This window comes from Hyalella azteca, unplaced genomic scaffold (assembly GCF_000764305.2).
Source record: "Hyalella azteca isolate HAZT.00-mixed unplaced genomic scaffold, Hazt_2.0.2 contig8819, whole genome shotgun sequence".
Taxonomy (NCBI): domain Eukaryota; kingdom Metazoa; phylum Arthropoda; class Malacostraca; order Amphipoda; family Hyalellidae; genus Hyalella; species Hyalella azteca.
Window position 1 is genome coordinate 100,623 of NW_025938904.1, and position 13,403 is coordinate 114,025.

At 35.7% G+C, this 13,403-nt stretch overlaps 1 protein-coding gene across 1 annotated transcript; it reads right to left on the bottom strand.

Moving 5' to 3' along the window:
* Positions 1–514: 514 nt before the first annotated feature.
* On the bottom strand, positions 515–8,210 carry LOC125178311. The gene is made up of 2 exons (XM_047881783.1): positions 7,867–8,210; positions 515–615 (listed from the first exon to the last, which is right to left on the bottom strand). The coding sequence occupies exons 1-2, from the start codon at positions 8,078–8,080 to the stop codon at positions 515–517; spliced, it is 315 nt and encodes a 104-aa protein (XP_047737739.1). The 5' UTR covers positions 8,081–8,210.
* Between the last annotated feature and the right edge of the window lie 5,193 nt (positions 8,211–13,403).

Here is a 13,403-nt window from a genome sequence, read left to right on the forward strand (position 1 = left end):
AAATTCTCTTAAGCGACAAGGTAATTTCTTTAAAGGGGTTACTTCCCAAACGATGCCTAGAGCCACTGCTCAATGATAATTATAAAGTATAATTCTAAAATCATATAATTTATGTAATGATATATAATTATAATACAATATAATATTATATAATGCATTAATGTAATTTAATCATAATTAACAAATAAAATATAAATATAGATTATGATTACATAATAGCCTGATTGAGCCAGACAACAAGACGGAGGCCACGGGTGATCAGACTAGATTGAGTGAGCCTAGAAATTCCTTAGTAACAATTTAGGTATTTCACTATTTACGTAGTGAAATTTGAAATCAATATTTTCACTGAAGTATTTCAGGTATCAAATGAGTTAAATGCAAACTATTTTCAAACAGGAGGAATTGTGAAAGTTTTAAAAACAGATATTTTACATTGTACTTGCAGTAGAATAAAATGGCTAGAGAATCACGAGTTGAACATGTTTGGAGTCAAGTCGAGTAGCCCACCAACTTAACCCGAATAAACGTTCTTAATGAACGATCCGATGGGTTTGTAGTCGTCGTCAATGGCTTGGATGAAGAAACCCTTGATCTTAGGACCACTAACGTGCACTGGAACCGAGAAAAAATACTACATTTAAATGCTGATAAGAAAAATAATAATATTCTTAGGGTATAATAATATATAATTATATAATAAGGCTACTAACGCGCACTGGAACCAAGAAAAATATTACATTTAAATGCTGATAAGAAAAATAATAGTAATATTCGGGTATATTAATATATAATTATATAATAAGGGCCACTAACGTGAACTGGATCCAAGAAAATATTACATTTAAATGCTGATGACAGCCTGAAGCTTTGACAATATAGCGTTATCGAACGGAAACTTCTTCGCCGCAAGGTAGGAAAATTAGATAATTATTTTAAATCAGCAATCAAATGCTTGTTTACGGACCTCGCTCAATTATATCATCGTAAAATTTAATTGGGAAGCTCCTACACCAAGATGTTTCCTAGCAAAATTCGTACTAATTAGTAGATTGGAAAATGTTATAAAACAAAACTTTGCCGTCATGCGCACGATTAAGTCAATTTTTATATGTTTCCATACGATTTACCAATTGTCTATACTACCTCGANGCCAAGGGCTAACAAATGGCAGTTATTAATACTAATGAAATTAATATTCTTTCAGTCAACAACAGAAATCCTTAGACTGTCTCTTATACACATCTAGATGTGTATAAGAGACAGGACTAAAAGAGTGCATGATAGTGCTCTAACTGCTGACTAAAAGAGTGCACGATGGCGCTCTAACTGCAGACTAAAAGAGTGCACGATGGCGCTCTAACTGCAGACTAAATGAGTGCATGATGGCGCTTTAACTGCAGACTAAATGAGTGCATGGTAGTGCTCTAACTGCTGACTAAAAGAGTGCATGATTGCGCTTCTAACTGCAGACTAAAAGAGTGCATGATAGTGCTCTAACTGCTGACTAAAAGAGTGCACGATGGCGCTCTAACTGCAGACTAAAAGAGTGCACGATGGCGCTCTAACTGCAGACTAAATGAGTGCATGATGGCGCTTTAACTGCAGACTAAATGAGTGCATGGTAGTGCTCTAACTGCTGACTAAAAGAGTGCATGATTGCGCTTCTAACTGCAGACTAAAAGAGTGCATGATAGTGCTCTAACTGCTGACTAAAAGAGTGCATGATGGCGCTCTAACTGCAGACTAAATGAGTGCATGATTGCGCTTTCGAAAATTCTTACGCGGTCTTACCCACGGAATGACTCAGCATGAAAAAATCGAGTCCATGAGTTTCTAATCTCGGTAAATGCTACGGTCAACGAGTAAAATATTTTACGCAAAAAATACATTAAAATCTTTTTCAAACGCCGATTCATGGAAAAATATTTATTTTGTAGCGTATTTGTTGCTCGTGACCACCAAATGACATTGAATGCGTCGGTGACTGATTTTTTTGCATAATAAGAATCAGGCCGTAGATTTTCAGAGTCACATTAAAATGAATAATTTCCATGTAACTTGTTAATCGGATGAGCTGCCAAACAATTCTTACATGCGACAATGATTTTAGAAGAAAAATAATAATAATATGGATTGTATTTTTGAGCTTTTTGCGACTCAAAAAAATAAATATTGATGCGACTATAGTACGGCATTGACTGCACGCGTTGTAAGTAAAAGTAGGAAGACAAATGAAATAATATATGCATATTGTGAAATAATTACTCTGAAAAGTTCAATGTAACTCATAACACGATAGTTGGCAGTTAAGAGCCGCCAAGCCTTCACAATTATGCTGAAAGTTACTCTTTTAACAATAATAATAATAATAATATGGATTGTATTTTTGAGCTTTTTGCGACTCAAAAAAATAAATATTGATGCGACTATAGTACGGCATTGACTGCACGCGTTGTGGTGGCTTACGAATGAATTTATCTGGAGCTATTTTCCTACGAATATTATAGAGGTTCTCAAGTTCAAGATACAACACTATTTATATCACTGTTGTTCAAGTCACATACGTAGGAGTGAAAATTTCAGCAGTTACAAATTTTTTGTATAATGCAAGGAAATAAAATCCTTTCATTAAATTAAATGGAATCAAAGCCTTTTTAACTCAATTGAACCCAAAACTGCATTTTAATGACAAACTCTAGAAAAGAAGCGACTATAAAAATGAACGTTCGTGCAAATTGAGAGCATACTTAATTGAAATTTATTACGAAAACTGAACTTATATTGTCTACTTTCTCATATCATAAGTTTTCTGTATTTTTATGTTTAGAACGCTAGTTAATTTTGAAATTATTGAGGAATTTTTGACTGAGATGTATTTATTTATCTGGAATTGTGAGGAATCCATTTATTTTGAATAATTAATTCATTTCGAGAGTAAAATTTCTTTTGATTCTAAAAAAACGTTTTCAAAACATTAGTCCCGGTGCAACAGTTTTAAGCAACACAAGACAGCAGCGTTAGCAAGCATGACACAGCAATTAATATGAAGGGCGGAGCTCAAGAGGCGTGATCGAGGCTTGCGAGACCTTTTGTCTGGTGAAAGTAAACAGACCAAAGCATTAACAACTGCTGTTGCTGCTGGACTCTTGCGGTCAAGCAGCTTCACGCATAATACAATGTTACAATAATACAATAATAAACGTAATAATATAATGTAACAATGTTACTACGAACGTTTTCCATGATTTGTTTGATGTATGCTCAGGTAACATACAGCTTTATTAATAATAGCGAGGAAAGCGATGGCGGTGCAGAATATAATAAATTTAGATTCCCCTTACGTACAGGATGAAAAAACAGAAGCAATTCACGCTCAAGAGATCAAGTTTGTCATGAGCCACGTTCTAGCGTTGTGACCGCTGTATAGAGTTTTGTAATGCCGGCCTACAAACATTTTTTGGTTCCACTATCGGAAATTTGATAAAAATGCCGCAAACGCTCAATAATATGCACAACATTAATTTTATTGTTTGATGTGGGGTGTGCCATTTCCTAATTAAAGATGTTTACCAATGAAAATGATTCTCAAACCTCATCACATTTTTATATCGATGATTTCGATATTTTGCTGTCCCAAAATTGATAAATGCGTGCGAGCGATTGCGATGATACTTGACAGCATCACGTAAAATTCGAAAATGAAGTAACGATTAAATAAAATTATAAATAATCTTGTATACCTCCTGCAGCATTAATTTAAACCCAAATAATCTGTTCTTTGATGGCTTAGTCGGCGAAGAACTTTGCCGGGGATTATAATTTTTTTTTCAAGAATGGCTTATTAATGAAAAATATCACGATAATTTTTTTCTACATACGGTCACGTGCTGGCACTTGAAAATTTATCGAACTTTTGTATGTAAATTAACCATTTTTGTTGTGTTGCAATATTCTATCGTTTTTATTTTTGTGAAATTCTTTCCTATTGACAGCTTTAGTTGTTGCAATAACTGACGGGAACCTAATAATAATGACAAAATAGGAAAATTTACAGTATTAATTAAAAATAATAGTAATAATAATGATAATAATAATATTAATACAAAAACATAAATAGAAGATTGCGTCAAAAATTGACGGGAACTAAGTAAAACCTAAAGTTTTACAGCGAAATTCAAGACGCTTCACGTTCAAAGGCAATCTTATTAAAAGACAGCATTTGAGGGGAAATCATAAATTCAAAAACTTGTGAAATTTCATAATAGAATTCATTTGTGCATTTTTTGGCAATTCTGGGATATATTTTGCTGCAAGCAACTGACAGTTCATGAATTGAATCATTAATATTAACCTAATCATTCACTACCATGTGTGCATAAAACATAGCTACCTAGCTTGAAATAAGATCTGGTACATCTTCATGTTATTAATAAAAAACTGTGCATCTTGGAAAAATGAATGACTTTAAAATAAAACATTAAATCAATCATTATAATTTTTTAATTCATAAAAAATTCATAACCCGACACAAAGAGCAAAAGAACCTCTAAAAGGCTTCAAGAATTTCTCGTCACTCATCCGCAATATTTCAACCAGCCATAACATATGGGTCATTCGAGACCAAATGGTACGTCGCTCTTGCAAGAAAACGTTATAAGAACGAGTCGGACATTCACCTCTCGATCATCTCGATCGCTGATGATGGGTCATTCGAGACCAAATGGTACGTCGCTCTTGCAAGAAAACGTTATAAGAACGAGTCGGACATTCACCTCTCGATCGTCTCAATCGGTGATGGCCGCGATCTTGTCGGGTCACTTGCATTTCGATACAATTTTTGCCGTCGAGCGAGGCATTATCGTCGCAGATGCCATTGATCCCGTCTTTGGTGGCCGTGAACTGCCGTGTTATTCTTTTATATTGTCGATGAACGCTGCTGTATAGAAGGCGAAGTCGAAAAAAAAACAGCAGTAACGTTTTCCATTTACGATACATCTTTTGTGAACATATATACAATGGTCACCCGCATCTTTCGGCGAATGTCTGGCAGATCCATTCGCTTTAACGCAAAGTTTCCGCGTAGGATTGTGGTTTTAGAAGAGATCCTGGTGAAAGTGGTGCAGCAGGATCAACTATCGAGCAAATATATGTTTCTTTTTTCACTATACGGCACGACAAATCCGTCCTTCGATGAAGTTCTGAACCAAGAGTCAAAGGAGACTGAATCTAGCCTAAGGTTTATAAAAGGCTACTTTTAAATTGAGTGATGTAATCATACGATGTATAGAGAGGCGAAAAACTAATTGTTCAAGGTCTATTGATTTCCCGTCAAAGCCTTCGTCTTTTCATATGACCACAACCTCAGTTAATATAATGTCCTATCAGTACAACTAATGACTGAATAAGTACTGTGGAACCCCGGAAGTCGACCAGATCGGAACTCCATATAATCGGAAATCGACGTAAAATCCTGGCAAAATCATGACTCAGAAGTCTATGGAAATTCGGAATTCGATACGAACATCGACAAATTTATAAAGGAACGACGTTCTGCTTGACTCATCCTCTGATAGTAAAGGATATGGCCGACATTATTTTTGTTAACTACGCCACTGTATGTTTCCAGTCGCTAGTTGAAGTGAGTATTCTTTATAATATGTTGAGCTCATTTTTATTTTACGCAATTTACTTCACTTTACAGCAATTTAGAAGAAAGAACATGAAGTAGTCAACGCTTTTCATGCTACTTAATAATGTCGACTTTCGGGGTACCATTGCATCGTTAGTTTCATTTCTGAACAGCCCACTATGATGCTGACATTCTAACAGTAACGACTCGCTTCTATGTATGTAGGAATTATGGTTCTGAAATATCAGCCATGCAAATAAAAATCCGGGCATGCACTTAAAAGTGTCTCAAGAACTCCGTCCCTGATTGATCGGTGAGCATTAAAAATAATATTGATTGAGAAAGTTAATGTGATGTACATAGGACAGGATATGACCGCATGAATATTCATAAACTGCTTTCGCGTCGTTTTACTAAGACGCAAAGCGACTTCCGAATTCCGTCTCATCCAACCCAAAAAACGAAGGGGTTACAGCATATATAAATCAGATGTACATCAATCGTGCAACAAATCGACAAGGGCCAAAGTATAAAGGGTTACTACTGGAATTATTTGTGTCAATGTGTTTAGAATCTCTGTCGTTTACAGTATTACTGTTGTAATCTCAAATTAAATTTTAGCACGGGAGTCGCTTGCTCCTTAAAATTTTTTTATTTTCAAGTCAATGATCCATCGGTGTCATCCTATCCTCTCTCGCTCTCCTTTCATCTTTTGAAACAAAAACTTGCCCACCCAGTGTAACGTTCCGCCGACCTCAGCATTGCCCCAGTCAGCATGCTGCAGCATTTAAACGCAAGCTTGGTAAGGATATGATGGCGATTACGGTATTATACAGGTATATCTATATTATTTTCTTCTAGCCTCTTTATAAGAGTTGCCTTCAGTAGACTAAGAGTTTAACCCTATATCTACCAATGCATTAATCGCTTTCAATACCATTCTGATAGTAAGGACCGATATCGCGAAACCATTTATTGACCAAGTGAATAGTTCGAAAGGAAATTCCAAAGCAATGTAGGTATGTCTATAGGTTTCACAAAATTCGTGAAATTTGCAATAAATTTCACAGTAATTTAGCAATACGTTAACGCTAGAACGTCTCGAATTTAACAAAGCGCCAGAGTGGTTTACAATAACTGATAGGAAACATTTGGATACAGGAGTAATGAGAGTGGTGCAAGTGCTACAGTACAACATTGTTAAGTGTTCATATCATATAGTGATGTCGGCGCTGAAGATTTGGCCTGGTGTGGCCTTTCACCGATTCTTGCACATATATTTTGCATACTTCATAAAAATATTCATGCGAACCAGCTAAGGTTATCGTTAATTGCCAAGTAGAAATAACATTTCAGACAAGAACATGAAAGTATTCGTGAGTGCTGTAACTTCCCATTAATATAGTTCAACTTACACTGTTAAATTGGTTCATAAGTTGTGTCGCCTCAAAGTTAAAGGATTAGTTTAATCATCAGTTGCATAATGACTGGGCAGCGTTCTATTCGGATTGATTTTTGCGCATTTTCTTTGCCGATTCTGCATCATCAACAGAGAGACTTATTTTAATTAATATAATTATAATTTGCGAACATTTAATCGTCACTTGAATTTAATAATTTAATCGCGTTTGCCTTATGCTTGTAGTTCTTTGTAACGGCTTGAGTTGCTCTGCGCACTCTGCATGCAATGAATCTGGGTCACAACTTTTGTGAAAGCGTGCATTGTTTATTCACATTATAAACAATTCAAGTGACGTTTTTCATCTAATAATAACATACAGGACATTTGAGTATCTCCTAATTTTACATGACTGATTTTCGCTCATGTTTAACTATTTAACTCTCATCTGCAGATCATTAGTGAAAGTGAAGCGTTACGGTTTCTTCTCCGAAGACTGCTGCGCTAGCAGTAAAAAATAATCAAAATTTTTTAACGCACAAAAGTTTTTTGTGGAAAATGAAGTCTTTCCCATAAGTTTTGTTTCATGTTCTGCAGGTTGTGATAAAATCAAGTACGATTTAAATGAAAGCGATAGATGTTGTTTTAAATTTGGAAATAAGATATTTTACGATGACGTAGCTAATGATATAACATTCTTAACAATAGATAATTTCTATAAAATAAATTGGGGACACCACTTGGAATCATCGCTACCAAACACATTGCTACGACTAAAGTAATTGCTTAACTTTCTTGAATTTGTAATGAAAACTGCAAAAAAAAGAGCCATTACCATGAATATTTGCTCCAGGAACCCAGTTTCCTTGCGTGGCTACAAATTCATGACTAAAAGTTGAGGGGGGGCTGGGTTTAGTGCCCGTGTGGTTGGGCACTGTCTGGTAGATGCAAGCCTCGACGGGGGCACCGTTCGGGAAACTCTCCGTCATGGACACAAAGTTAAGAAGCAAAAAGCTTACGAGTACCGCAACGACACCGCACGCCTTCATATTGACTATATTTTCGACACCAAATCCTCAAGGGAATGAGTTAATGGTGAGCAAAATATGAACAATAACAGTTTTGTGAGCAGCACGAACAACGGAGCAAGATGATAGACTCACAACGACCACTCCCGAGTACAACGCAATGATCCGAAGTGCAGGAAAGTTGCCGTTTATATACTCGGCTATGTGACGTCATCCTCTAGCTCGCGGTTAAACAGGTTGCGTTGCAACCCTACATTTCATCGTAAAATATTTTCAGAGGAAATAATCTCCAGAATTTTTACCGAAATCTTCCAATGAGGTTCTTGTAATCAGTGTTGGCCGAGATCTCTCTAAACAAATGACGTGGTTTCTTCGAAGTCGTCAAGGACTGGGGAAACTTTCTAAGCGATCGCTGAAGGCCATCTAATATGTATTTTACACCAACAGGCTTTGTTGCCAAGGGCTAACAAATGGCAGTTATTAATACTAATGAAATTAATATTTTTTCAGTCATCAACAGAAATCCTTAGACATGCAAAACATAACGCACAAGACGACATGAGATATTTTTGAAAAGTTACTAATAAAACTCAAAGTAAAAGTAGGAAGACAAATGAAATAATATATGCATATTGTGAAATAATTACTCTGAAAAGTTCAATGTAACTCATAACACGATATAAAACTCAGAGTAAAAGTAGGAAGACAAATGAAATAATATATGCATATTGTGAAATAATTACTCTGAAAAGTTCAATGTAACTCATAACACGATGGTTGGCAGTTAAGTGCCGCCAAGCCTTCACAATTGTGCTGAAAGTTACTCTTTTAACAATAATAATAATAATAATATGGTGATGTACGAATAACGCTTAATTAAGTACAACGACTCAAGTAATTACAGCTTTTCAATTTCCATTTTGCACACGAACCTTATAGATATATATAGGGAACTGTTGCTTGATTCTACTCGTCTTTTATGTTCTTAATTTATTTTGAAGTAATATGCGACAAAACTTACTTCTTATGGTGGATTAATGAAGTTTGAAAATAAGTTCGATTCCTTATAACATCTAAAATTCTAAATGAACACAAATATTTCATTTTCCTCGAAGCATGGAAAGACTAATGTAAATACAAAAATACGATTTAGCATTTCATATTTGAGCCTATGCAAGATTTCTGATTCTTTATGCACCATATTTGTATTTTAGAGTGAAACTAAGCACCTAATATTATTTACTCGATAATTTAAAATTTATGAGCATGATGTAAAAATAGCAAAAAAAAATGATTGTGCAGCAACTCAATGATTGTGTTCTAAGCATAAAAAGATCCATAATGGAAATTTTCATAAGGTAGTCAGTCTACATAAACGCGTCAATGAAAACACAAACAGTCACTCTACATAAACGCGCCAATGTAAACACAAACAGTCACTCTACATAAACGCAACATAAACGCGCCAATGTAAACACAAATAGTCTCTCTACATAAACGGCGTCAATGTAAACACAAACAGTCACTCTACATAAACGCGCCAATGTAAACACGAACAGTCACTGTACGTGAAAAAATATTTTATTTATCCAAAATTCTCTCAAGCGACAAGGTAACCTAAAGGGGTTACTTCCCAAACGATGCCTAGAGCCACTGCTCAATGATAATTATAAAGTATAATTTTAAAATAATATATTTTATATAATAATATATAATTATGATACAAAATAATATTATATAATGCATTAATGTAATTTAATCATAATTAACAAATAAAATATAACTATAGATTATAATTATATGATAGCCAGATTGAGCCAGACAACAAGACCGTCGTTCGACGGAGGCCACGGGTGATCAGACTAGATTGAGTGAGCCTAAAAGCCATGCCATCGTTCGACAGGCCTAAATTGCGCTTGCAGAAGAAAAACATATAACTCAGTACTCACTGCAGTGAGTGACAGAGAGCGCATTTTCTCGTCGACGAAAACGTGAAGTCACGGACGGACAGACGGACGGACGGACGGACATGGCGATCACAATAGCGCATTTTTCCATAAATGAGAAAATGCGCCAGAAATGGCTACAGAATCACGAGTGGAACATGTTTGTGGTCAAGTCGAGTAGCCCACCAACTTAACCCGAATAAAACACGAACACTTGGATGAGAAACGACGCGAAGTAACCTTAGGGGTTATCAGGAAGAAAGTAATAATTTAATGTCGTGTTGTGTATGATTTTAACTAAAATATTGTCAGTTAAAAATTCCCTGTAAATAAAAAATGAACGATTCAATGATTAAAATATCAGCACTCCGGTTAAAATACTGTGGATTGATGACCTTCATGTTGGGAAATTGGCCAAGAAGTTACGCATAATGGACGCATAATGGACGCATAATGGACGCATAATAGACGCATAAATGGGCTTAATGTTGTGGCACCAGAAGACCAGTGATTTTAAAGACCAGTGCGTGCACTTAGAAAAATGAATGGGTCATATTTTCTATACGGGGATACATTTACTGCACGCGGCTCCGATTCGTACTTCTGCCCTGTCCAGTAGGGTCTGTTTGACCACGAGAACAAAAAATGTACCGCTATTTGAACAATTTCCTATTAATTTATGTAAGTGTAGGCAAAAGATTTCCTCATCGGACTCTGTTTACAAAAAGTTGTATTTTCACTTGACCAAACATTCTATAAAAATAACTAGATTTATAAATAAAACCTATTTCCAACTCCAGTTTTAGTGTAGGCCTATTCACATTTGTAGTGTATTCTAGTAGTGTAATTTAGTGTATTCACAGCTTTAGTGTATTCACTCCAGTGTATTCAGTTACATTTGTAAAGCAGTGACGAGTAAGACAATCAGTAATGTAATGCAGCATAAAGCCTACAAAAGTGGAAGGAAATGTTTTCATGATGACCTGCCTGACACCTAGTGATTTTGTACTCTTTATTAACCCTTTCTTTAAACTGAGGAATTCAAAGTTTAATTAAATGTAATCGGAGTGCATTAGGTGCCTGGCAATGCATAGTGTTGACCCACATAGTCTCGTCGATAATTATGATGATTGTTAAATGAATGGAATGATAAAAGTCACCAACTTGCCTTTAAGAGGTTTAAATAATAATGTAATTACTATTATCAGCTCATTGGTTATTTACCTCATTTTCCTATGTTACTCAATAGAATATTGTATAATGTTGTATTAAACGGCATCGGTTGCAAATATATTCAACAAATACGCAACATTTTCCGAGGTCACAAAATCTAGTACAGAATACCATTGAACTGGAAACTCGGACAGACAGTGACTAGGCGTTCGGCTACTCAACCATGTAGGTTGCAGAACTGGGTCAACGTTACGAGATTAAAATGCTGAAATGAAAACAACGCAAAATCAAAAATTGAATGACAAAATAAATCGTCATAATATGAATTTTTTTGAGAAATAAAGTGCCAAAGTTGTACCTATTTGTGATTGTCTTGCATGATGCGAGACCAGTGTTGGATTTGATATTCAAGTACAGAATGGTTCTCGAGTGTGTCCAATCACGGTTTCAAGTCGCAACTGCAATGCCACAGCGCTCAACTCGGGAGCCCACAGTTAAAAACGATATATACACCCCCAGATTATCATTTATTTATGTTTAATAAGTCGAAAGAGCCTGAACGCTATTGATTTACTGTAGAAAAAATTTGCATTGAATTTAATATGTGAAATATTGGAGGGCGACTACTAATTAAAAATAAGTGGTGCCGCCAGGGCCTTTGATCGAGATGAAACAATAACCTGGAACTCAGCTTGTAAAGGTTTCAATGAAGGAATTTCAAATCGGTCTACGGGATTTTCGTAATTTATTAATATTTCTTACATATCATTGAAACAATCCTTAATTATTTTTTAAATTAATTTATCAAGTAATACTAGAATGCATTCCAATAAGAACAGCTCTTAGTATGACTAATACTGAATATTTTGAAGGTGAAAGTTGGTCAAATAACTCCAGCACTACCGATTGGACATTAAAATTGTTCATTGAAGTTCAGGAATTCAGTTTCAGTGTAGTTACCTTACTAAGTATGAGGAGTGATAGTAAGGCGATGTACCAAAAACTGAACTGAATTCAGATTCAGTTCATTGTACTGAATCTAAAACGCACGTTATTTGAAATAGTCTAATTCTAATAAATCGAACCTAATCATAAGTCATCTGTATTTTATATTCATCATAACACTTCATGCTACATATATATAGGATCACAGCTTGCGTACACTGAATCCTATAGGCTATCATATACATTTACTGGAAATAAATATTAGTTTGCATTCATCGTATACAACTGCATTTACTTCTCACCTTGAATCTCGTCTCCGCTCTTGTAAGACCCAGCCTCCGCCACGAAGTCGTGTGGTAAGGTGTCCGGAGGTTGAGATTTAGTAGGAGGGTGATTAGGACCTTTGAAGATACATGCTTCTACAGGGGCTCCATCAGCGAAACCTTCCGCGTAATCGACGCTCGAAATCGTTAGGAAAACACTGATCAGTGAAACTATGGTAAGCATATCTAGAATGTCTGAAACTATATGGTAACGTAAAAAAAATCGATTTTACGTAGTTTTAACGAAATTTCTTATAAGTATCAGCGCACAACCAGTTAGTTGGTTTAGTGGCCAGCAACCAGTCACCTTGTGAATGTCGGTATAAATTTTTTGATGGAATCTGAGTAGTAAACAAATGCACGGACACAACAAAAATTTGTTAAATTCAGCAGCTTTGCATGATTTAAATATTTCTAAAATGAACTCCAATTACTTTCTTTCAATGAAAATTCCAGGTCAGACTTTAACTACGTATTTTCTCAGAAGCAGCGTCAACAAGCTGACTCTAGCACTGTCGAACAATGAGTGTTGAGGTAAGCGGCATGAGTTAATGGGTCTGTCACTGTCTCTCTCTCGTCTCAAAGCGAGCAAAACTTGAAACAAAAGCGAGCAAAGCTAGCGTGTCGAGCAGCGGCAATTTTTACGGAGCGTTAGCTTGTCGACGTGATGCTCCCCCAAGCAAGAGAGACGGTGCAACGAGCCGCGAGGTAGAAACTTCGAGAAAGGAACGCGGCGATTGCAAGACGAGGAAGAAGAGCGTTCACTAAACCTACAATAGATTTTGCTCAATAGTTTCAATTGCGAGTATTTTCCTAGCTTATGTTGGATAACAGTTCGGGCTAAATAAAAACATCTTAGCTGGATGAATATTTGAATTAAAAAAAAAGTTTAAAGGAAAAAATGATCGCAGAGGTTTATGATAACTGTAGGTTTATGAACGCGTCACAGCCCCAAGT